This window comes from Lichenostomus cassidix, unplaced genomic scaffold (assembly GCF_008360975.1).
Source record: "Lichenostomus cassidix isolate B80296 unplaced genomic scaffold, HeHo_3.0 HiC_scaffold_33, whole genome shotgun sequence".
Lineage (NCBI taxonomy): Eukaryota > Metazoa > Chordata > Aves > Passeriformes > Meliphagidae > Lichenostomus > Lichenostomus cassidix.
The window spans coordinates 1,167,505-1,192,178 of NW_028147632.1; the positions used below are offsets into that span (position 1 = coordinate 1,167,505).

Genomic DNA, 24,674 nt, shown 5'->3' on the forward strand with positions numbered 1-24,674 from the left:
GGATACATTTTAAAAAGTGGTATTGGGTATATTGTAATCGACACGTTTCAAGTGATGTTAGATACATTGTAATTGAAGATGGTTATATTGTAATTGAACTTGGATACACTGTAATTGCAACATCTGTCTGCTCTGGGTGTGTCATCATCCCACGGCAGAGTCCCTGTGACACTTTGGGCTGGGACTGCTCCAAAAAGACACAGAATCACACAAAAAGCGGAGACTTGATCAAGAACAGACAATAGAAATTTTCAGTTCCCCTAAAGGTGCTGGATAGAGCTTAAAGATTAGCGAGCAGAGAGATAAAAGGGGATAAAGGTGTGCAAACAGGATGATAAACATAGATGAAATCAGGGCAGGAACAGAGAAAGAGAACTACAGTGAGGTTGGGCAAGTTATGCAACGAGAAGCAATTTCGAGGAAAGCTGAGCTTTCCTCCAAACATCAGTGAGTGCAATCACCAGAAACCCCTTTAGATGTCCCTCCAGGACCACAAAAGGACTCTGAGCAGGAGGTGGATGGATGGAAAGGAGCACGAGGAAAGGTTTATGAATTAGCCAGGAAGTGTTTAGTAATGAATATGTGTGATCCGGGTGGAACAAATACCCCATTCGGAAGTTTTACCCCACACACTAGATTAAAGAAGAGATCCTTGGGGTTTGTTCAGCACTGATAAAGAATGGCTGCTTTCAAATGCTTCAAATTAGAAGCATTGCTAGAAAGCTCATTTTCTGGCTGATTTTGGTATCATGGTCACAGAGAGGAATCCCTGTCCTGCTCCAGCCTGGGGTCTCTCCCAGGGGACACAACCCCTCAGAAAAGGCTGCTCAGGCGAGGATCCCCACAGGCCCAAAAATCCCGAGGTTCTGCGGGGACTTCCCACCGCCTCTCTCACGCATCTCCTGCTCCACCCTCTGGGCTCCTGCCGGGGCTGCAGGGAGCTCTCTGCTCCATCCCGGACTCACCCACAGCGGTTCCCTGGCCTCCTGCCCGGCCCGGGACTTTCCGGAGCCATTGCGAACAGACATTTGGAAGGAAGATCCGCGGAGCGCCGCTTCCCTCAGGGAAACTCCGCCTACCGTGCAAAGCCCGCCCCTCGCTCCCATTGGCTGATTTTCCCGCCCGAAGCCAGCGTCTAGAGCTCATTGGCTGATTCGCCGATTAGAAAGCCCGCCCTAGCTTCGATTGGCTGATTCTGCCGCCACTCCTCGATCTCGAGCTCTGATTGGCCAGAGAGGCTCTGAGGGACGATCTCCCTCAGCCCCACATCGCTTTGATTTCCCCCAAAAAGCCAAAATCTCCCCAAACCCCTTGGGCTGAGCAGAGGAACGGACAGCGTTTGGGCAGAAAACTCCCAAATCGTTGTTCCCCAGGCTGGGAAGGACAAACGGAACCCAACTGATTTGGGAGCTCCCAGCAGCTCCTCTCTGCCGGCCCAGCTGAAGGCCTCGCTGGCTGCTGGAGGCTGCACGGGCAGACTGGGAGCACTGGGAGCACTGGGAAGAGGCTCTGGCTCGGCTGAAGCCCCCGGGGCAGGAGCAGCAGGGCAAGGGACAGGGCTGCAGGTGCTGAGGGGACACGAGGGACAGCACGGCCTTGATTAGCATTTCTTACGAAAGTAATAAAGTAATGAAGGAAATAACAACAACAACATTTACACTATAAATACTGATGGAGGTCGCACAAGGACCTCTCAGCGAATGCTCTGAGTTGGAAGGGACCCACAAGGACGCAGTCCAACCCTTAAGGGAATGGCCCCTGTGGGGTCAAATCATGACTTTGGTATTATCAGAACCTTACCCCAGCCAAGGTCACATTCATAAGGCAGCAAAGGTTTCACAGCTGAATCCACAGGGACATACAAATATATATGTACCTGGTTAGTAAACATACAGAGTGCAAGAGAAACATGACTTTTGTGAAGCTTTCAGAATTACAAAAGAACCCCCAGGCTCAGCCCAGGCAGCCACACATCTGTTTTCTCATCATCTCCTCTTCCTGCAGGTTCATCTCCTGCAGAACAGGCAGTGATGTGACCCTGAGGATCAGTGCAAGGCAGACACTGCAGCTGAGGAAGGAAATCCCCATGCTGGGGGGATGAGGTGAAGCTGAGACAGCCCAGCACAGAAAATATCCTTCCTCCATTCCCCATTAGAGGTGGGTTTGGGCTCTGCTGCAGATACACTGCATCTCATTTGAACAGATTGCACTCCCGAGATAATTCTCAGCTAGGTGCACACACCCTGCATTGCCCAGCACAGGAACCCTGCAGGGAGGAGCAGAGACATTGCTGGAACCTCAGGGGAACACATTGTGCCCCTGTGCCCCCAAAGCTCTGCCTGTGCCCCCAGGCCATGCCTGTGCCCCCGGGCTCTGCCTGTGCCCCCAGGCCATGCCTGTGCCCCCCAGGCCATGCCTGTGCCCCCAAAGCTCTGCCTGTGCCCCCCAGGCTCTGCCTGTGCCCCCCAGGCTCTGCCTGTGCCCCCAGGCCCTGCCTGTGCCCCCCAGGCCCTGCCTGTGCCCCCCAGGACTCACGAGGAGCTGAAGTTGCTGCCATCCACCCACTGCAGCCGCTGGCCCTGTCTGTGCAGCCCGAGCCAGTAATCAACATTCCTGCTGAGGCGGAACAGGAACTCCTGGCAAGGAGAGAGGAGCAAACAATGGACTCCTAGCCCAGGAGCACCCCAGGGTCCCCTTCGCCTTCCCAAACCCCCCAAACCCCTCACTCACCATTTCCTTGTCAGTGAGCACAGCCAGGGAAGCCTCGAGCTCGGAGCACCGAGCCTTAGCCTGATCCCAGGAGAGACGATGCCTCGAGAGGAAGTAGCAGATCCCGTTGTACCCAACCCAGCCATGGGGACAGGCCAGCAGCACCCGAGCTGCAGGGTTAACTGGAGTAACTGGAGTCTCTCTGTGTATTCTCCCTGCAGAGGGAAATGGAGAAGAATGTCTGAGGATTCTCCCCTCAGGCAGCAGTGAGCCAGCAGTGCCCCGAGGGGTTGGGCTGAGGCTGCTGCTCCTCCCTTACCTGACACAGCAGCCAAGGACACCCCCAGAGCCACAACCAGGGCTAGGAGCACAACCAGCACCACGATAAACTTGAGGTGGGATCTGATCCTCTGGCCTGGAGCTGGAAAGAGCAGTTCGTCGTGAGGATGGAGCTGTCCTGAGCAGGCTCAGCCCTCACATCTCCCACCCGACGCCCAGGGAAGAGAGGAGGAACCCTCAGCCTGTGTGCCACTCACTGAGCTGGCAGCAGGAGAGACAAGGGAATGGGGACAGACCCAGGGACAAGGGACACAGACAGTGACAGGGGACACAGACAGGGACAAGGGACACAGACAGGGACAGGGGACAGCTACGGCTGAACTGCCCAGGCCCAGGCATGTCAGTCCCAGCAGAGCACCAGGTCTCTTCCAGAGCCCTGGACACAGCCACACCCTGCCAGCCCTGTGCTCCTGGACTGACACTGTCCCCTTCCTAGAGGCCACCCGTGAGGGTTCTTTTCAGTTCATTCCTGGTTGCTGAAGTGCTGTGGACTTCCAGCAGATCCTTCACACTCCAGTCACACGGGGTCGTGTGTCCCCCCAGCCCTGCTGTCACTTTGACCCTGCACGGCTGCTCCCAGTGCTCCCAATAAAGCTTCCCAGTTGGCTCCGGTCGCGTTTCTTGGGGGGCACTGGGGAGGGACTTGGGGGGACCCCGCGGTGGGGCTGTGACTGGGGGACAGACCTGACCCCGGGATGGATCGGGAATGGGGACCCCCCTGTGTCCCCAAGTGTCACCCCGCTCTGGGGGCCTTGGGAGGCAGCTGAACCCCGACACGGCACACAGCGAACCCCAAAAAAGGCGCTGACACCCCCTGAGCCCCCCAGAACCTCCAAACCCCATAGAAAAACAGCCCCGAAAAATAGCCCCGCGAAAATGAGCCAATGGGAGAAGGCGCTGAGCGATTCTGATCCAATCCGAGCTCGCGGCGCTGATGACTCTCCAGTTCCCAGGCAGACCCGCAGCGCCCAGCGCTCCCCACCCCAACCCCACCTGCGCCCCCCCTCGCCCCCAGCGCTTCCCCCCAGCCCAATTTGGGGAGGGGGCGCGTGGGGGGCGCCCAGGCCTGGCCCGGAGCCCAGCGCTGCCCCAGCCCGACCTGCCCCGGCTCCATCCCGGCTCCTCCCGCGGCATGCGACGGCGTGGGGAAAAGGGGGGAAAGGGTGGGCGCTGGGCTTGGGGGGAGGAGGAGAAGGGATGGAGGAGGAGGAGGAGGGATGAGGAAGGAGCGGGAGAAAGGCCGGAGATCCGAGCAGGAGGAGGAGGCGGGAGGAGGAAGGAGGAGGAGCCGCGGGAGGAGGAAGGAGGAAAGAGGAAGAGGAGGAACAGGAAGAGGTTGGAGAGAGGAAGAGGAGGAACAGGAAGAGGTTGGAGAGAGGAAGAGGAGGAGCAGCAGAAGCCGCGCGCAGCTCTTTGTCTGTCGCGGCCCCGGGAGCATCGGCGCCCCGCACGCCGCAGGTGAGGGGGAGGAGGAAGTCGCCCCAAATGTCTCGGGGGTCCCCGAGCGGCGTTTTCTCTGGGCGGGTGTTTGGAGCTCGCAGATTGCGGGATTGAGCCCCAAATCTCGTGGAGGGTCGCTGGGAGGGTTTGATTGTGCGGGGGGAACGTTTGGATGTGGCGGAAGGGCAAAGCTGAGGCGGCAATGGGGCTTTGGGGGATATTTTGGGGGCTGCAGGTGGGCACGGCCCGGTGTCGGGGTGGGAGGGGGACATGGGGCATGGGGTCCGGCCGGGAGAGCGGTGGAGGGGAAGGGCGGGAGCCCCGGAGTGGGGTGAGCGGAGAGGGGCGATGGCGGAGCTGGGGGAGCCCCTGCAGGCTGGAGAGGGGGGAGCGTGGCTAAGGGGGAAGCCTGGGATCCCTGGAAGCGCGGAGCAGAGAATGAGGGGAGAAGGGACCCCTGGGACCCCCAAAGCCCCCGGATCATCCCTAAGCGGGACCCTGGAAAATAGGGAAGCCCGGGAGCCACGGGAGCCGCATGAGTGCAGGGAAGGGAGAGCCTGAGGAGGCCAAAGTGCAAAGAGCAGAGAGAGGGAAATGCTGTGAGGGTTTTGAGGTGAATGGTGGTGGTTTGGGGTTTTTATGGACACAAAAGCCTGGGAGAGTTGCAGAGCTGGAGCTGGGCAGGAGGAACCCCCAGGGCAAGGCGCTGAGCCCTTGATTTTCCCCCAAAGCAGGATTTGTCATTGCCAAGGCGTGGCCGGATGGAGGAGGAGGAAAAGGCCCGGAGATGCAGCCGGAGCTCGGAGCTGGGGGAGAAGCCTGAGGGCAGAGAGAAGCTCCACAAGTGTGGGGAATGTGGGAAAAGCTTCAGGTGGAGATCTCAGCTGATCGTGCACCAGAGGATCCACAGTGGGGAAAAGCCCTATGAGTGTGGGGAGTGTACCGGCGCATCCACACTGGGGAGAGGCCCTATGAGTGTGACGAGTGTGGGAAGAGCTTCTCAGACATGTCTAACTTTACTCAGCACCAACGGAGGCACCAGTGAGGGAAGCCCTGCGAGTGTCCCGAGTGCAGGAAGAGCTTCATTGCTGCTCCAACTCCATCCCCAGTGGGAAGATCTGCAGTGGATGATCCCCAGTGACCCCAGCTGTGCAGAGCCCTGGTGATCCGTGCTGCTGGTGATCCGTGTGGCAAAGACACCTGGCTGGTGGCTCCACACCCTCCTGGCTCCCCGTGGGCACCTGGATGAAGGCAGGGCCAGGAATGTCCATGGGAATTCCTGGGGACATCAGAAATTCCCTGGGGAGAGCGGATTTGTTGACTTTCCACCCCAGAAAATCTCACCTTTTGTGTTCAGTTATATCATCTCTTGGCATGAGGCAACACTGGATGGCCTTGGAGGTCTTTTGCTTAGTCTCAGTGATTCCATGATTCTGATTTTCTCTCACCCAAGGGCATCTTTCACAGCCAAATGGTTCTGGGTTGGGGCAAAGACCAAGATTTTGGGGTGGAAACCTCCAAAAATGTTCTTCCCTTCTACCCAACCACATGGATCCTCAGCGGGCACAGATATGTAAATCCTTTTCTTTCGGGTTTGGTCTTGTTTTCATTTCAATCCTTCAAAACACCTGAATTTGGGGTAAAAATGAAGATATTGAGGTGAGACATGGGTGGGACATTGGGGTCACAGCTGTTATGATCCAAACATTAAGGTTCTTTGGAAATACCTCTGCCCGAATTAAGGTGCAAACGAGACCACATGCCAGTCAGTAGTGTAGGTTTTATTTGATAGTAAATATGAGAGAAAGTGGGAAGAAAAGAGAGGAGAAGAGAAGTAGGAAAAGAGGTGAGGGGGACAGAAAGAGGGAGAAAGAAAACATCACCATCCGTGGATCCCAACGATGTCACATTGATCTTCTCCAGCTGCTCTTCTCAGTGGTGGTTTTCCCCCCAAAAAGCACAGAGTGCCAAGGGTTAATATACACTCAGGCCAGGTGACAATGTCCAGCATGTCCCCCCGGGGCAGGGGACAGTCTCTAGCAGCAGACTCTGCTTGCATCACCTGCACTGCTGTGGTGCAAGGCCTGGCATTTGGGGGTCTGTGATGGATTGTGACTCCCCTCAGCTCCTCTCACGTCAAAGTCCCGATTTGATGTCGAACTGCTCCAGCAGCGTGCGGTGGAGATTTTTGGGGGTTCTGTGCCGTTTTGGGGGATTTTTGTGTCCTTCTTGGGGTTTCTGGGTCATTTTTGGGGGGGTTCTGGGTCACCTTTTGGGGTTTCTGTCTCACTTTTGGGCGTTTGTCATGTCATTTTTGGGGTTTTTTTTATCATTTTGGGGATTTCTGTGTCATTTTTAGGAGTTTCTTTGTCATTTTTTGGGGTTCTGTGTCACTTTCTGGAATTTCTCTTCCATTTTTGGGGTTTTCTCTGCCGTTTTTGGGGTCTCACTGTCCCATTGGAGGTTTCCCATCGTCACTTTTTGAGTCTCCATGTCACTTTTTGGGGTTTCTGTGTCACTTTTTGGTGGGGTTGGGGGTTCCACAGCTGGGCAGTTTGTGTAAACCTGGCTTCTGCTGATGCCTGATGGGTTTTTGTCCTTTTTCGTTGTACTTTTATACTCTTTTTATATCCTTTTTACCCTTTCCCATTCCTGTACCTTTTACTCTCTGTATCTCAGCCCCACATGTTTATAACCCTTGTGCTCCAGCCTCGTTCAGAATTCTGTGGAGAAGACGAAACAATCTCCACAATTTCAAGAGCATGAGGCACCAGCCTTGAAAGAGCTTTATCACTGGGACATGTTTCTGTAAACTAATTTGTAACTTTTTTTGGGGGGAGGTAATTTGAATAAGGGGGCAATGACTTCATTTGTTAGGTTTCTCATTGGGGAATTTTAGATAGGGATGTTAATCAGTGAAGTCCATAAATTGCAAACCCGTGATATTGTCGCTCTCTTTCCGTCGTGGTGCACCTGGGATCCTATTAAACCAAGGGAATACCCTTTTCCTACACTGCGGGGTCTGTGCTCAATCTTTCCCAGCATTTTAGGCATCACAGTGAGCTGTGCTCTGCCCCCACCCCAAACTCAGCCAGGGATGATTCTCAGAGCAGCTGGTGGCTTTGGATTTGTGTGTGCATTCCTTTCCCTCAGCCTGAGATGAGTGAACAATAGGTTTCCCTTTATGGAATCTCAGCAGTTTGACTCTCAGTCCAAAGTCCCAGTCAGGTATCTTCAGGGAGGATTTTTGATTGTAGCTTCTTTGTACACTTTTTGTTATAATGAGCAAAACTTTGTATCGATGTTTGAGGTGTGAAATATTTCAGTGTCTGATAACAGCCATGGTGGGACATTGGGGACACAGCCAGGGTGGGACACTGGGGACACAGCCAGGGTGGGACATTGGGGACACAGCCAGGGTGGGACATTGGGGACACAGACAGGGAGGGCAAAGGCAGGCAGAGCTGTTCCCCTCCAAAACTGCACCCCAAAAATCCCCAAATTCAGGGATTTCTCCCAGAAAAAAGCTGTCAGGAGCTTCCTGAATGGAGGGAAAGGGGCGATGGGACATTTAAAAGAGTTGAATTGGGTTTGACACCCCTGGAATTGGGTTTGGTCCTCCTGGAACTGGATTGGATTGACTGGGAATTGGGTTGGATTACCTGGAATTTGGTTTGATCCACCTGGAACTGGATTTGGTTTACCTGGAATGGGGTTGGATCGACCTGGAATTGGGTTTGATCCCCCTGGAATTTGTTTTGACTCACCTGGAGTTGGGTTAATCAACCTGAATTCAGTTAGATCAACCTGGAATTGGGTTGGATTTACCTGGAATTGGGTTTGATCCACCTGAAAAAAATTTGACCCACCTGAAAAAAGTTGAATCAACCTAGAATTTGGTAGATCCACCTAGAATTGGGTTAGACCCACCTCGAGTTGACATATCCACCTGGAATTGGGTTTTATCTACCTGGAATTGGATTGAATGCCCCTGGAATTTGCTTTAATCTACCTGTAATTGGGTTGGACCAACCTTGAGCTGGATTTGACTCACCTGGAATTGGGTTGAATCCACCTGGAATTGGGTTTGATTGTGTTGGTGCTGCAGTAGAGGCTGGAATTGCCCCAGGATCCTCCTGGAATCGAGTCAGACACACCTGGAATTGGGCTGAATTCCCCTGGAAATGGAGTTTTGGTCATATTCTGTCTGGATGATGGTGTGGGGCAATGGGAATGGGGAATTGTGGGGGGTGAGAGCATAAAAATCACAGAAAAATGGGGATTTCCACCCAAAATCCTGGGAACAGGGAGGGTTGGGCACTGCCAGAGCCCCAAAATCCTGGGAAAAAGAGGAATTTGAGCATCCTGAGCCTTTCAAAATCCTGGGAAAAGAGGAAGTAGGAACTCCCAGAGCCCTAAATCCTCACTACAGGGGGGTTTTGGAATTCCCAGAGCCCCAAAATTCCAGGAACAGTGGGGTTGGGAAATCCCCAAGCCACAAAATCCTGGAAAAAGAGGAATTTCAGCACAATGAGACCATAAAAATCATGGGAAAAGTGGAAGTGCGAACTCCCAGTTTCCCAAATCCTCAGTACAGGGGGGATTGGGAACTCCCAGCCCCAAAAATTATGGGGAACAGATGGGTTTGGGAAATCCCAGAGCCCCATAATGCTGGAAAAAGAGGATATGTGAAAACCCAGATCCCCAAATCCTGTGTACAGGAGGGTTGTGAAATGCCCAGCCCCAAAAAATCCTGGGTACAGGGGGGTTTGGGAACTCCTAGAGCCCCAAAATCTCGGGTACAGGGGGGTTTGGGAAATGTCAGAACCCCAAAACCGTGGGAAAAGAGGAGTTTGGCCACTGCTGACCCCAAAAAATGGAGAAAACCCAGAAAAAGGAGGAAGCTTGGCCAACGCCCTTCCCAGAAAAATCCCCAAAAAGCGGGTTGGACCATCTGAATCTCCCCGATCCCCTTTTGCCATGGATCCAGGACACCCCAAATCCCAACGCCGCGGCTCCAGGACCCCCCAAAGCCCACCTTGGAGCCCCCAAAGGCCAGGCAGGGTCAGCGCCAGCAGCAGCAGCAGGCAGGGGCAGCTCCGCGCTCCATCCATGGCGCCTCGGGATGTGGCGACACTGGGAAGGGTCGCTGGTGGTCCCAGTGCAGCGGCGGCGAAGTGGGGGGAGTGGGAGTGGGGGCGCAGCGCCCCAAAAGCGGCGGAGCCAATGGGAGGGCGTGTGTGTTGTGTCGTCACCGGTTGCCGGGTAGAGCCTGTGCAAAACGGGCCCCAAACCGGCCCGGCCAATCGGAGCGCGTCCAAAACAACTGCGGCCAATGGCAGCGCGCCCAAAACCACGCCCAGGCAATGGGAGCGCGTCCCAAAACGGCGCCCGGCCAATCAGAGCGCGCGGGGCGGATGATCCCGCCCTGCTCCGGACTGGAGCTCCCAGTGCAGCGGCTGCTGCGGGGCTGGCGGCAGCTGCCCGGCGCTGGCCATGGGGCGAGTGGCGGCAGCTGGGGCCCTACTGGTGGCACTGGTGGTGCTGGGAGCCACCCCGGCTGCGGGCGCGGAGCTGTCGGGTGAGCGGGGGGAGCAGGGAATGCGATGGGAAAGGGGGAAAAGGGGAAAGAAAGGGGTTTGGGAGCCCAAAGTGGAGGGGGAGGAGGAGGGGAAGCCGAAAGGGAGAGCGGGAGGGGCTGAGGGTTGGGGGAAGGTGAGGAAGGGCTGGGAGAGGGTGGGGAGGTTGGGAAAAGGGGAGGGTGGGAGCCCAAAACTGAGCGGGAGGGGGATGGGGATGGAGAAATTGTGGGTAAAAGGGTGGAAAAAAGAGGGAATGGGACCCCAAAATTGAAGTAGGGAGTGGCTGAAAATGGCGGGGAGTGAGGATGTGAAAGGGGAAATAGGGAGAAGGGTGGGAAAGAGGAAGTGGGAGCGCGGGCAGGAGGGTCCCATGGCGGCCGTGGGGCACAGGGGGTGCGGAGTGGGGATCCGGGGTGACCCCCGGAGCTCTGGGATCGATGGGGGTGCTGGGGGAACCCCTGACCTGTGCCTTGCTCACACAGGGGTCTGCCAGTGGCTGGCATACCGCAAGTGTCACTTCATTAACGGCACGGAGATGGTGACGTACGTGGACAGGTACATCTACAACCGCGTGGAGCTCTTGAGGTTCGACAGTGATGTGGGGAAATTCGTGGGGTTCACCCCCTTTGGGGAGAAACAGGCCGAGTACTGGAACAGCCTGCCAGATTTCATGGAGATAAAACGGGCTGAGGTGGACACGGTCTGCCGGCACAACTACAAGGTGTCCACCCCGTTCAGCGTGGAGCGCAGAGGTGAGCGTGGGGCAGAGGTGTCCCCTCAGGCTCTGCCCTGGCAATGACCCTGCAGCCCCTCAAACCCTCCCTGGGAATCACGCAGAGCCCTCAGCCCTCCTTGTGCCAAACCAGGGGCTTCTTGTCCTTCTCAGCGACTCCTGTAGCTCTCCCAGTCCATCCCAGTCCCCCCCAGTCTCTCCCAGCCCCCCCAGAGCGTCCATTTCAGCCAAGCGTGAAGATGACGCTTCTCAGCCAATCACAGCGAGCGTCTCTGATGACTCATCAGGCAGACAAGCTGCACCGAGTTTCCCGTGCTGGACTTACCCTTGCAGTGCCACGGAATTCACTCCCAGTCCCTCCCAGTGCCACCACAGTCACTCTGAGTGCCACCACAGTCCATCCTAGTGCCACCATGGTCACTCCCAGTCCCTCTTATCCCATTCCCAATCAATTCCCAATGTATTCCCAGACATCCAGCCTCTCTCCCTGTCCCTCCCAGTGCTCCCCAATCCACTCCCCTCTCTCCCAGTGTGCCCCCAGTCCCTCCCACTCCATTCCCAGTCCCTCCCAGTGCTAGCACAGTCACTCCCAGTCCCTCTAAAGCCAATCCCAGTTCATTCCCAGTCCACTCCCAGACCTCCATCCTCTCTCCCAGCGCCGTCCCTGTACGCCCTAATCCAATCCCCTCTATCCAAGTCCTTCCCCAGTCCCACTAATCGCAATTTCTGTACATTTCCAGTCCCTCCCACTGCACTGCCAGTCACTCCCAGTGCCTCCAACGTCCCTCCCAGTTTATCTAATGCCAATCCCAGTCCATTCCCAGTGCACTCCCAGATTGCCATACTCCATTTCAGTGCCCTCACAGTGCCCCCAATTCACTCCCCTCTCTCTCAGTGCCCCCCCCAGTCCCATGAACTCCATTCCCAGTCCCTCCCAGTACCACACCACCTCTCCCAGCTCTCTGCCAGCGCCCCCCCAGCTGATCCCAGTGTCTCCCCTCTCTCTCCCAGTGCCCCCCAGCGTGTCCATCTCGCTGGTGCCCTCGAGCTCCCAGCCTGAGCCCGGCCGCCTGCTGTGCTCCGTGATGGATTTCTACCCTGCGCAGGTGCAGGTGAGGTGGTTCCAGGGCCAGCAGGAGCTCTCGGAGCAAGTGATGACCACCGACCTGCTCCCCAACGGGGACTGGACCTACCAGCTGCTGGTGCTGCTGGAAACGCCCCCCCGGCGCGGGGTCACCTACACCTGCCAGGTGGAGCACGTCAGCCTGGAGCAGCCCCTGAGGCGGCACTGGGGTACGGCCAGAGCCCACAGCGCCGGGGGGAGCGGGGGAGGCACTGGGGAGGCTGGCAGGGGGATTGGGCTGTGCTGGGGGGAACTGGGAGGGAGGTGGAGAGAGGCTGGTTTCTAGTGGGAGAGGGGCTTGGGGGTGTGGGAGGGCTGGGAAGGGGTTGGAAGGATGTTGGGGAGGGTGGGATGAGGTTCTGGGGGTGCTGGTGGGCACTGGAAGGGAGTTTGGGGGTGCTGGGGGGAACTGGGAGGGAGTTGGAGTGAGGCTGGAGGGGCTGGAAGGAGATCGGGGATGGAAAAGCAAAGGTTGGAATGAGGTTGGTTGTGCAGGGAACAGACTGGGAGGGACCTTGGTGAGTCCTGCTGGGGCTGGGAAGGGACTGGGAGAGGGTTTGGGGCTCCTGGGGCGGTGGGGGGCACCTGGGAGGGGTTATGGGGTGCTGAGAGGGACGGGAGGGGCTTTGGTGTGTCCTGGGGAGGCTGGGAATGGATCGGGAGGAGGTTTCAGGGGCTCCTGGGTGGGCTGGGGGCGACTGGGAGGGTGCTTGGAGGGGCTTGGGGTGTCGCTGAGAGGTTTTTGGGGGTCCTGAGCCCTGCTGACCCCCCAGAGATGCCGCCGGACGCTGCCCGCAGCAAGATGCTGACGGGGATCGGGGGCTTCGTGTTGGGCTTCGTCTTCCTGGCGCTGGGGCTCGGCTTCTACCTGCGCAAGAAGGTGAGGGGGGGTCCCGGGGGTCGTGTCGCCCCTGCCCCGGAGCGGCTGTGCTCCCCCCGGGGCCCCCCAGCCCGGTGTCACCCCCTTTTCTCTGCCCACAGAGCTCCTGAGCCGCCGCCGGCCGCAGCCCCTCCCCGTGGCCTCGGGCCCGGCCGGGACCCCCCGCTCTGTCCCCGCGCTGATTGTGGGGGGTCGTGTGTCCCCCCAGCCCTGCTGTCACTCTGACCCCGCCCGGCTGCTCCCAGTGCTCCCAGTAAAGCTTCCCAGTTGGCTCCGGTCGCGTTTCTTGGGGAGCACTCGGGAGGGACTCGGGGGGACCCCGCGGTGGGGCTGCGATTGGGGGGCAGACCTGACCCCGGGATGGATCGGGAATGGGGACCCCCGTGTGTCCCCAATTGTCACCCCGCTCTGGGGGCCTTGGGAGGCAGCTGAACCCCGACACGGCACACAGCGAACCCCAAAAAAGGCGCTGAGACCCCGCTGAGCCCCCCAGAACCTCCAAACCCCCTAGAAGAACAGCCCCGAAAAATAGCCCCGCGAAAATGAGCCAATGGGAGAAGGCGCTGAGCGATTCTGATCCAATCCGAGCTCGCGGCGCTGATGACTCTCCAGTTCCCAGGCAGACCCGCAGCGCCCAGCGCTCCCCACCCCAACCCCACCTGCGCCCCCCCCTCGCCCCCAGCGCTTCCCGCCAGCCCAATTTGGGGAGGGGGCGCGTGGGGGGCGCCCAGGCCTGGCCCGGAGCCCAGCGCTGCCCCAGCCCGCCCTGCCCCGGCTCCATCCCGGCTCCTCCCGCGGCATGCGACGGCGTGGGGAAAAGGGGGGAAAGGGTGGGCGCTGGGCTTGGGGGGAGGAGGAGAAGGGATGGAGGAGGAGGAGGAGGGATGAGGAAGGAGCGGCAGAAAGGCCGGAGATCCGAGCAGGAGGAGGAGGCGGGAGGAGGAAGGAGGAGGAGCCGCGGGAGGAGGAAGGAGGAAAGAGGAAGAGGAGGAACAGGAAGAGGTTGGAGAGAGGAAGAGGAGGAACAGGAAGAGGTTGGAGAGAGGAAGAGGAGGAGCAGCAGAAGCCGCGCGCAGCTCTTTGTCTGTCGCGGCCCCGGGAGCATCGGCGCCCCGCACGCCGCAGGTGAGGGGGAGGAGGAAGTCGCCCCAAATGTCTCGGGGGTCCCCGAGCGGCGTTTTTCTGGGCGGGTGTTTGGAGCTCGCAGCTTGCGGGATTGAGCCCCAAATCTCGTTCAGGGTCGCTGGGAGGGTTTGATTGTGCGGGGGGAACGTTTGGATGTGGCGGAAGGGCAAAGCTGAGGCGCCAGTGTGGCTTTGGGGGATATTTTGGGTTCTGCAGGTGGGCACGGCCCGGTGTCGGGGTGGGAGGGGGACATGGGGCATGGGGTCCGGCCGGGAGAGCGGTGGAGGGGAAGGGCGGGAGCCCCGGAGTGGGGTGAGCGGAGAGGGGCGATGGCGGAGCTGGGGGAGCCCCGGCAGGCTGGAGAGGGGGGAGCGTGGCTAAGGGGGAAGCCTGGGATCCTTGGAAGCACGGAGCAGAGAATGAGGGGAGAAGGGACCCCTGGGACCCCCAAAGCCCCCGGATCATCTCTAAGCGGGACCCTGGAAAATAGGGAAGCCCGGGAGCCACGGGAGCCCCATGAGTGCAGGGAAGGGAGAGCCTGAGGAGGCCAAAGTGCAAAGAGCAGAGAGGGGGAAATGGTGTGAGGGTTTTGAGGTGAATGGTGGTGGTTTGGGGTTTTTATGGACACAAACCCCTGGGAGAGTTGCAGAGCTGGAGCTGGGCAGGAGGAACCCCCAGGGCAAGGCGCTGAGCCCTTGTTTTTCCCCCAAAGCAGGATTTGTCATTGCCAAGGCGTGTCCGGATGGAGGAGGAGGAAAAGGCCCGGAGATGCAGCCGGAGCTCGGAGCTGGGGGAGAAGCCTGAGGGCAGAGAGAAGCCCCACAAGTGTGGAGAATGTGGGAAGAGCTTCAGGCGGAGATCTGAGCTTATCCGGCACCAGAGGATCCACACTGGGGAAAAGCCCTATGAGTGTGGGAAGTGTGGGAAGAGCTTCAGCCAGATGTCTAACCTGGTGCAGCACCAGATGATCCACACTGGGGAAAAGCCCTACGATTGTGCAGAATGTGGGAAAAGCTTCAGCCAGAGCTCCACCCTGATGCAGCACAAGAGGATCCACACTGGGGAAAAGCCCTACGATTGTGGGGAATGTTGGAAAAGCTTCCGCGACAGCTCCACCCTGATGCAGCACAAGAAGATCCATACCGGGGAGAGGCCCTATGAGTGTGGGACGTGTGGGAAGAGGTTTCAGACCAGCTCCCATCTCCTCCGCCATGAGCGCATTCACACCCAGGAGAGGCCCTTCCGCTGCCCTGACTGTGGGAAGGGCTTCAAGCAAAACTCCACCCTCATCAGGCACCGTCGCATCCACACTGGGGAAAAGCCCTACGAGTGTGGGAAGTGTGGGAAAAGCTTCAGCCATATGTCCACCCTGATGCGGCACCAGGTGATCCACACTGGGGAAAAGCCCTACGATTGTGCAGTATGTGGGAAGAGCTTCAGCCACAGCTCTGCCCTGATCAAGCACAAGAAGATCCACACCAGGGAGAGGCCCTATGAGTGTCCCAAGTGTGGGAAGAGGTTTCAGACCAGCTCCAATCTCCTCCTCCATGAGCGCATTCACACCCAGGAGAGGCCCTTCCGCTGCCCTGACTGTGGGAAGGGCTTCAAGCACAACTCCATCCTCATCACCCACCGGCGCATCCACACTGGGGAAAAGCCCTATGAGTGTGACGAGTGTGGGAAGAGCTTCTCCAGGAGCTCTCTCTTGACTCAGCACCAACGGAGGCACCAGTGAGGGAAGCCCTGTGAGTGTCCCGAGTGCAGGAAGAGCTTCATTGCTGCTCCAACTCCATCCCCAGTGGGAAGATCTGCAATGGATGATCCCCAGTGACCCCCGTTGGGCAGAATCCTGGTGACCCCCATTCCAGGTGATCCCTGTAATTTGAGAAGAAGGTGTTTTATATGGTCAAATTTTACTTCTTCTCCTATTCTGAGTTTGTTAGCAATAAATTCAACTCACATATCCAATTCTGAGCCTGTTTTGTGCACAAAGGTGTCTGATGAGGCATCTCTTAGCCAGGTCCTTCTATCAGCTCAGGAAGCCTTGGTTCAATTTTCTCTCCCCATGGCGGCTGTGCAGGGCAGTGAGAGAGCAGCTCTGCTGGGTGCCTGGCATGGGGCCAGCGTCACCCCACTGCAATGTGCCATGGCCTCGTGTGGCCCTGTGCTCTGGAGCCAGCGCTGCTGTTGCTTTTTCCTTGCTGATGGTTTTCTCTTTTGCAGGAAAGGCTTGTGAAGTGCCCCCGCTGTCCCTGGCGTCCCCTGGGCGCCGGCAGCCGCGTCCCTTGGCCTGCTCCCCCTGGGCCGTTGCAGGGCGGCTGGCGGAGGCTGGGAGCTGCTGTGGGGGCCGTGGGGCTGCCCCGGGGGCTGCGTGCCGAGGCGGGGCCGGGAGGTGCGGAGAACTTGGTCGCTGTTTGCAGAGCAATGGCGCCTTGGGCCCGGGCCCGTTGCAGGGCTGTTCCTCATGTGCGGCTTTGGCCTCGGCCAGCCCGGGGGGCACTGAGAGCGCGGGGCTTGGGCTGTGCGCTGTGCAGAGCCCGCGCCTCGCTGCCCTTGGCTGGCTGTGCTGTCACTCGGGATTGTCCCAGCGCCATTGCTGCTCGGTGCCAGCGAGCGGGGACAAGGCCGGCGCTGGTGTCGCCCCAGGCAGGCAGGCAGGCAGGCAGGGCTTTAGTGGGGCAGCAGCGGCGCCATGGTGGGAGCGTGTGTGCGGCCCGGGAGCGGCGGCAGCGGGCGGAGCCCGGGGAGGCGGCGGCGGAGCTCGGAGAGGCTGTCCCAGCGCAGGTGGGAGCCGCGCTGCCTTGTGCCGGGGCTCGGGGCTCGCTGCGGGCGGATGGAGGGGATGCAGGGGGCGGCAGGGGGGCTGTGGCGGCTTCCTTCTCCCGTCTCCCTCCCTCCCTCCCTCCCTCCCTGGCTGTGGTGCCGTGTTGCCGCTGGCCTGTCATAATGTTAGAGTGAAACAGCAGCGATTCCAGAGCACTGCTGCTTTTGAGAGTGAAACTCCTGACATTTCATGAGTGGTAAATCTGACCCCAAAGAAACCTCAAATATTCAGGAGATGACAAAATTCACAGTGATAGCAATTAAAGATGAAATCAGCTACCAGGGAGGGGGAGGATTGCTTTGGGATTCAGTTGTTCAACCTTCATTAGGAAGATTGGGAACGAATCCAAGTGCATTTTGTGGAAGGATGGACTTTGGGATCCTCAGGTGAAACCCAGGACTCCTCCCAGCTCTTTCTCCTGGCAAGAGCAGAGAAATTGGGAAGAGAACCAGAAGTTTTTGCCCCTGGGAAATGGAAAATTGGGATTTTTGGTAGGCACAGGAGCTGTTTATTCCAAATTAAACACCCTGCAAGGGGAATGAAGTGGTGATTTTGTCACAACTGTCAGTGAAATGAGTGCCTTTTCCATCTAATTGAATTCAAACTGGGGAAATGATGGCAAATTAATGGATTTTTGCACCTGCCCAGCTCTCCAGAACCATTATTAGGAGGAAATTTACTGGAAAAAGGTTTGAATTTCTCTCATGTTAAAGTTCTGGATTTTGAAATTCCCTAGGTTAAATTCAACTGAGCAGGAGACAAACTGTGAGGGAGTTGCAGACTTGCCTTGGCATGATCAGGGCATGGATCAGGAATTATTGATTATGATCTGGAGTTTTGAAATTACCCATAAAGATTTTATTGTTTTGGCTAATCATACTTGGGCTGTGCTCCAAAAACAAAAGGAAACACTGGTAATTCTGGCTCTGGGCTTGGGAGGTCGCAGGGATCTTTTGAATTATTCACTTCTGAGAGCCAAAATCTTTCCCAAGGTGTTCCACCACAATTCCCAGTGGCTCAGGGAGGAGTCACTGCCAATTTTGCTGAACAGATCAGTGATGTGAGCCAAGGATGGCCCAGCTGCTAGTGAGGAGTCACAGCCATGGAGCTGCTAAATCAGGATCCCAAAATTCACTGTGGGACAGAGCCTGAGCTCTGTGGGACACACGTGGGACAGAAGGGTTTGGGACACCAGAGGAGCCACTGACTGAGCTCAGTCCTGTTGTACAGTGGGACAGGAAATCACCTTTGAAATTCAAAATCCTGCTGTGCTTCTGTTGGGCTCCGAAATCAGAAACACTCCAAACAATCACAAGAAGTTTATTCTAGCCCGGCTATGTTTAAAGGCAAGCCTGACTGAGAACCCAGATTGGAAACAACACAGAAAGAAGTAACTTGTTTTTGTCAACAGAAGATGCATTGCAGGATTTGCACTGACCACCCTGAATGAGGTTATTTAATCTAATGCTCTGCTCTGCCACGAGTTGTTTCAGCACAGAAGGACTAAATGGTTGCTTTAACATGGACATGGCAACTGAGGGACAGAAAAGTAAAGATCTGCAGGGATTGTAAGTGTGGTTTGCCTTAGTGCACTCTGAGCAGGGAGAGCTTTGTTATCAGCAGAGTTCATGTTGATCTAAGACTACAGGAAGAGCAAAACCAGCTGAAGTTTCCGTTCTGCACTGCAGAGCACAGCAGCGAGCCAAACAGGATGAAAATAATGAAATTACTTGGCTCCCAGGGCCAAAAACAGCTGCAGAGAGGAGGAGCACACATTTTTGTTTCACAGATCACTCTGCCAGTTATTAAACCACCATTCCACATGGTGCCAGAGATTGTCAGTGAACTGTGAAAAGTGTTAAATTCCAGACAGGTTCTGAGACAGGAATTTGATCCAAAATGAAGAAGGAATAACTTTGTATCTGCAATTGAAAACATTTTAAAAAGTGGTATTGGGTATATTGTAATAGACAGGTTTCAAGTGATGACAGATACATTATAATTGAAGATGGTTATATTGTAATTGAACTCGGATACACTGTAATTGCAACATCTGTCTGCTCTGGGTCTGTCATCATCCCACGGCAGAGTCCCTGTGACACTTTGGGCTGGGACTGCTCCAAAAAGACACAGAATCACACAAAAAGCGGAGACTTGATCAAGAACAGACAATAGGAATTTTCAGTTCCCCTAAAGGTGCTGGATAGAGCTTAAAGATTAGCGAGCAGAGAGATAACAGGGGATAAAGGTGTCCAAACAGGATGATAAACATAGATGAAATCAGGGCAGGAACAGAGAAAGAGAACTACAGTGAAGTTGGGCAAGTTATGCAACGAGAAGCAATTTCAAGGAAAGCTGAGCTTTCCTCCAAACATCAGTGAGTGCAATCACCAGAAACTCCTTTAGATGTCCCTCCAGGACCACAAAAGGACTCTAAACAGGAGGTGGATGGATGGAAAGGAGCACGAGGAAAGGTTTATGAATTAGCCAGGAAGTGTTTAGTAATGAATATGTGTGATCCGGGTGGAACAAATACCCCATTCGGAAGTTTTACCCCACACACTAGATTAAAGAAGAGATCCTCGGGGTTTGTTCAGCACTGATAAAGAAAAAACGGCTGCTTTCAAATGCTTCAAATTAGAAGCATTGCTAGAAAGCTCATTTTCTGGCTGATTTTGGTATCATGGTCACAGAGAGGAATCCCTGTCCTGCTCCAGCCTGGGGTCTCTCCCAGGAGACACAACCCCTCAGAAAAGGCTGCTCAGGCGGGGATCCCCACAGGCCCAAAAATCCCGAGGTTCTGCGGGGACTTCCCACGGCCTCTCTCACGCATCTCCTGCTCCACCCTCTGGGCTCCTGCCGGGGCTGCAGGGAGCTCTCTGCTCCATCCCGGACTCACCCACAGCGGTTCCCTGGCCTCCTGCCCGGCCCGGGACTTTCCGGAGCCATTGCGAACAGACATTTGGAAGGAAGATCCGCGGAGCGCCGCTTCCCTCAGGGAAACTCCGCCTACCGTGCAAAGCCCGCCCCTCGCTCCCATTGGCTGATTTTCCCGCCCGAAGCCAGCCTCTAAAGCTCATTGGCTCATTCGCCGATTAGAAAGCCCGCCCTAGCTTCGATTAGCTGATTCTGCCGCCACTCCTCGTTCTCGAACTCTGATTGGTCAGAGAGGCTCTGAGGGACGATCTCCCTCAGCCCCACATCGCTTTCATTTCCCCCAAAAAGCCAAAATCTCCCCAAACCCCTTGGGCTGAGCGGAGGAACGGACAGCGTTTGGGCAGAAAACTCCCAAATCGTTGTTCCCCAGGCTGGGAAGGACAAACGGAGCCCAACTGATTTGGGAGCTCCAGCAGCTCCTCTCTGCCGGCCCAGCTGAAGGCCTCGCTGGCTGCTGGAGGCTGCACGGGCAGACTGGGAGCACTGGGAGCACTGGGAGCTCTGTGTCGGGGTTTGACTTTGGCTAAACTCCAGCTCTCTTGGGCTACAGACATGCCGGAGAGGGGAAAGGAAAACCAAAAAAACTGTAAAAACACACACTAATGTCATGAGTTCAGTGAGATAGGTCGCTGGTAGGAGGACGCACGGAAGGAAAGGCAGACAGGCTCTAAACTTAAAGCACCTCCTCCCCACCTTCTCCACTCACCTTGGTGTCTCCATGCTCTTCTCCCTTCACATATTTTCACCTCCTCCTCCTCCTCTAGCTACAAAGAAGTGCATGTCAACTTTTGTTTGATTTTTTCTTAAATATGTTTTCACAGAGGCGAAACTAGAACCTCTAATTGACCCAACCCCGGCAAGCAGCATGTCCATCACTTTCAGAGCCATCAGAGATTGACTCTGCTGGACTTGAAAATAACGTCCAGAACTTTCACTCAGGACACACACAGGAGCAGTCTTTGTGCCACTCCCCACATCTCAGACACTTCTTCAGGCTTACTACACCAGCTACTGAGGGGTTTGAATTTCTCTTAGATGTTAAAGATACCTTGCTGATGTTCTGGGCGAATCAAAAGCACTGCAGTCCTCAAGTGTCACCCCGCTCTGGGGGCCTTGGGAGGCAGCTGAACCCCGACACGGCACACAGCGAACCCCAAAAAAGGCGCTGAGACCCCCTGAGCCCCCCAGAACCTCCAAACCCCATAGAAAGACAGCCCCGAAAAATAGCCCCGCGAAAATGAGCCAATGGGAGAAGGCGCTGAGCGATTCTGATCCAATCCGAGCTCGCGGCGCTGATGACTCTCCAGTTCCCAGGCAGACCCGCAGCGCCCAGCGCTCCCCACCCCAACCCCACCTGCGCCCCCCCCTCGCCCCCAGCGCTTCCCGCCAGCCCAATTTGGGGAGGGGGCGCGTGGGGGGCGCCCAGGCCTGGCCCGGAGCCCAGCGCTGCCCCAACCCGACCTGCCCCGGCTCCATCCCGGCTCCTCCCGCGGCATGCGACGGCGTGGGGAAAAGGGGGGAAAGGGTGGGCGCTGGGCTTGGGGGGAGGAGGAGAAGGGATGGAGGAGGAGGAGGAGGAATGAGGAAGGAGCGAGAGAAAGGCCGGAGATCCGAGCAGGAGGAGGCGGGAGGAGGAAGGAGGAGGAGCCGCGGGAGGAGGAAGGAGGAGGAGAGAGGAAGAGGAGGAGCAGGAAGAGGTTGGAGAGAGGAAGAGGAGGAGCAGCAGAAGCAGCGCGGAGCTCTTTGTCTGTCGCGGCCCCGGGAGCATCGGCGCCCCGCACGGCGCAGGTGAGGGGGAGGCGGAAGTCGCCCCAAATGTCTCGGGGGTCCCCGAGCGGCGTTTTTTCTGGGCGGGTGTTTGGAGCTCGCAGCTTCCGGGATTGAGCCCGAAATCTCGTTCAGGGTCGCTGGGAGGGTTTGATTGTGCGGGGGGAACGTTTGGATGTGGCGGAAGGGCAAAGCTGAGGCGGCAGTGGGGCTTTGGGGGATATTTTGGGGGCTGCAGGTGGGCACGGCCCGGTGTCGGGGGGGGAGGGGGACATGGGGCATGGGGTCCGGCCGGGAGAGCGGTGGAGGGGAAGGGCGGGAGCCCCGGAGTGGGGTGAGCGGAGAGGGGCGATGGCGGAGCTGGGGGAGCCCCGGCAGGCTGGAGAGGGGGGAGCGTGGCTAAGGGGGAAGCCTGGGATCCCTGGAAGCGCGGAGCAGAGAATGAGGGGAGAAGGGACCCCTGGGACCCCCAAAGCCCCCGGATCATCCCTAAGCGGGACCCTGGAAAATAGGGAAGCTCGGGAGCCACGGGAGCCCCATGAGTGCAGGGAAGGGAGACCCTGAGGAGGCCAAAGTGAAAAGAGCAGAGAGAAGGAAATGCTGGGAGGGTTTTGAGGTGAATGGTGGTGGTTTGGAGTTTTTATGGACACAAACCCCTGGGAGAGTTGCAGAGCTGGAGCTGGGCAGGAGGAACCCCCAGGACAAGGCGCTGAGCCCTTGTTTTTCCCCCAAAGCAGGATTTGTCATTGCCAAGGCGTGGCCGGATGGAGGAGGAGGAAAAGGCCCGGAGATGCAGCCGGAGCTCGGAGCTGGGGGAGAAGCCTGAGGGCAGAGAGAAGCCCCACAAGTGTGGGGAATGTGAGAAAAGCTTCAGGCGCAGATCTGAGCTGATCGTGCACCAGAGGATCCACAGTGGGGAAAAGCCCTATGAGTGTGGGGAATGTGGGAAGAGCTTCAGCCAGATGTCTAACCTGATGCAGCACCAGGTGATCCACACTGGGGAAAAGCCCTTCGATTGTGGGAAGTGTGGGAAGAGCTTCAGCCAGATGTCACACCTGATGCGGCACCAGGTGATCCACACTGGGGAAAAGCCCTACGATTGTGCAGTATGTGGGAAGAGGTTTGGGCACAGGTCCGCTCTGATGCAGCACAAGAAGATCCACCCTGGGGAAAAGCCCTACGATTGTGGGGAATGTTGGAAAAGCTTCCGCGACAGCTCCACCCTGATCCAGCACAAGAAGATCCACACTGGGGAGAGGCCCTATGAGTGTGGGAAGTGTGGGAAGAGGTTTCAGAGGAGCTGCGATCTCCTCCGCCATGAGCGCATTCACACCCAGGAGAGGCCCTTCCGCTGCCCTGACTGTGGGAAGGGCTTCAAGCACAACTCCATCCTCATCACCCACCGGCGCATCCACACTGGGGAAAAGCCCTATGAGTGTCCCGAGTGTGGGAAGAGCTTCTCCAGGAGCTCTCTCTTGACTCAGCACCAACGGAGGCACCAGTGAGGGAAGCCCTGTGAGTGTTCCGAGTGCAGGAAGAGCTTCATTGCTGCTCCAACTCCATCCCTAGTGGGAAGATCTGCAGTGGATGATCCCCACTGACCCCCGTTGGGCAGAATCCTGGTGACCACCATTCCAGGTGATCCCCGTCGGGTCAGGGGAAGGTGTTTTAAATGGTAAATTTTCCTTCTTCTCCTGCTCTGAGTTTGTTAGCAATAAATTCAATTCACATATCCAATTTCCAGTCTGTTTTGTGCACAAAGGTGTTGGATGAGGGATCTCTTAGCCAGGTCCTTCTATCAGCTCAGGAAGCCTTGGTTCAATTTTCTCTCCCCACGGCGGCTGTGCAGGGCAGTGAGAGAGCAGCTCTGCTGGGTGCCTGGCATGGGGCCAGCGTCACCCCACTGCAATGTGCCATGGCCTCGTGTGGCCCTGTGCTCTGGAGCCAGCGCTGCTGTTGCTTTTTCCTTGCTGATGGTTTTCTCTTTTGCAGGAAAGGCTTGTGAAGTGCTCCCGCTGTTCCTGGCGTCCCCTGGGCGCCGGCAGCCGCGTCCCTTGGCCTGCTCCCCCTGGGCCGTTGCAGGGCGGCTGGCGGAGGCTGGGAGCTGCCGTGGGGGCCGTGGGGCTGCCCCGGGGGCTGCGTGCCGAGGCGGGGCCGGGAGGTGCGGAGAACTTGGTCGCTGTTTGCAGAGCAATGACGCCTTGGGCCCGGGCCCATTGCAGGGCTGTTCCTCATGTGCGGCTTTGGCCTCGGCCAGCCCGGGGGGCACTGAGAGCGCGGGGCTTGGGCTGTGCGCTGTGCAGAGCCCGCGCCTCGCTGCCCTTGGCTGGCTGTGCTGTCACTCGGGATTGTCCCAGCGCCATTGCTGCTCGGTGCCAGCGAGCAGGGACAAGGCCGGCGCCGGTGTCGCCCCCAGGCAGGCAGGCAGGCAGGCAGGGCTTTAGTGGGGCAGCAGCGGCGCCATGGTGGGAGCGTGTGTGCGGCCCGGGAGCGGCGGCAGCGGGCGGAGCCCGGGGAGGCGGCGGCGGTGCTCGGAGAGGCTGTCCCAGCGCAGGTGGGAGCCGCGCTGCCTTGTGCCGGGGCTCGGGGCTCGCTGCGGGCGGATGGAGGGGATGCAGGGGGCGGCAGGGGGGCTGTGGCGGCTTCCTTCTCCCGTCTCCCTCCCTCCCTCCCTCCCTCCCTCGCTGGCTGTGGCGCCGTGTTGCCGCTGGCCTGAGGCCGCTGAGGGAGCGGCTGCCCGCGGTCTCCTTGCCGCTGCTGCCTCGGCAGGAGGCGGTGCCGGAGCAGCGCTGGCTCGTCCCGCTCGCTGTCGGTAGGACAGAGGTGGCTGCGCTGTCGGCGGCAGTGTGCGGGAAAATCCGCGTGGCCAGAGGTTTGTGTGGCCGCAGGAGACAGAGGAGTCGTGTGAAAGTGACTTTAGGGATGGACAGAGGGAGAGGCCGTGGGGCATTTGCCATGGGGCTGTAAAACGCAGCCTCCTTTCTATGCTCGTTTCCCCGGCTGCGTTTCATTGTCCCTTTGCCCTCTTGTCACCGTACCTGCGGGAAAAACAAAAACCTTTCAACAAGATTTTCAATGTTAGAGTCAAGGCGTTACTTTATTATCTGAGCAGGATGTTGTTCTGGCCAGGATGTACCACGGGAATCACCCCATATACACAGATCCCGGGTTTGTGGAGTGAATCGTTCTATGGCACATAAGTTTTGGAAGATTTT

General features: G+C 57.5%; 3 protein-coding genes and 1 pseudogene across 4 annotated transcripts in view; 3 read left to right on the top strand and 1 right to left on the bottom strand.

Moving 5' to 3' along the window:
• LOC146421354 (uncharacterized) overlaps positions 1–24,674 on the bottom strand; it is a 155,690-nt pseudogene that overhangs the window by 10,313 nt on the left and 120,703 nt on the right. The window lies entirely within an intron of this gene.
• Positions 1–24,674, top strand: part of LOC146421355 (uncharacterized) — a 121,611-nt gene that overhangs the window by 3,167 nt on the left and 93,770 nt on the right. The gene's annotated exons all lie outside the window — the stretch shown is intronic.
• Positions 9,925–13,078, top strand: LOC146421356 (class II histocompatibility antigen, B-L beta chain-like). Its single transcript, XM_085047529.1, has 5 exons — positions 9,925–10,069; positions 10,553–10,822; positions 11,815–12,096; positions 12,700–12,806; positions 12,908–13,078. Exons 1-5 carry the CDS (start codon positions 9,985–9,987, stop codon positions 12,914–12,916), a joined length of 753 nt encoding a protein of 250 aa, XP_084903655.1. The 5' UTR covers positions 9,925–9,984; the 3' UTR covers positions 12,917–13,078.
• Positions 14,526–23,085, top strand: LOC146421357 (uncharacterized). The gene is made up of 2 exons (XM_085047542.1): positions 14,526–15,662; positions 22,373–23,085. Exons 1-2 carry the CDS (start codon positions 14,674–14,676, stop codon positions 22,962–22,964), a joined length of 1,581 nt encoding a protein of 526 aa, XP_084903668.1. The 5' UTR covers positions 14,526–14,673; the 3' UTR covers positions 22,965–23,085.

Bases quoted from the DNA above. Each gene is read 5' to 3' on its own strand.
- LOC146421356 (XM_085047529.1), top strand. From the start codon at position 9,985: ATGGGGCGAGTGGCGGCAGCTGGGGCCCTACTGGTGGCACTGGTGGTG. The intron at 10,070-10,552 runs GTGAGCGGGGGG...TTGCTCACACAG, and splicing joins TGCGGGCGCGGAGCTGTCGG to GGGTCTGCCAGTGGCTGGCA. The intron at 12,097-12,699 runs GTACGGCCAGAG...CTGACCCCCCAG, and splicing joins GCCCCTGAGGCGGCACTGGG to AGATGCCGCCGGACGCTGCC.
- LOC146421357 (XM_085047542.1), top strand. From the start codon at position 14,674: ATGGAGGAGGAGGAAAAGGCCCGGAGATGCAGCCGGAGCTCGGAGCTG. The intron at 15,663-22,372 runs GTGAGGGAAGCC...GAGGATCCACAG, and splicing joins CAGCACCAACGGAGGCACCA to TGGGGAAAAGCCCTATGAGT.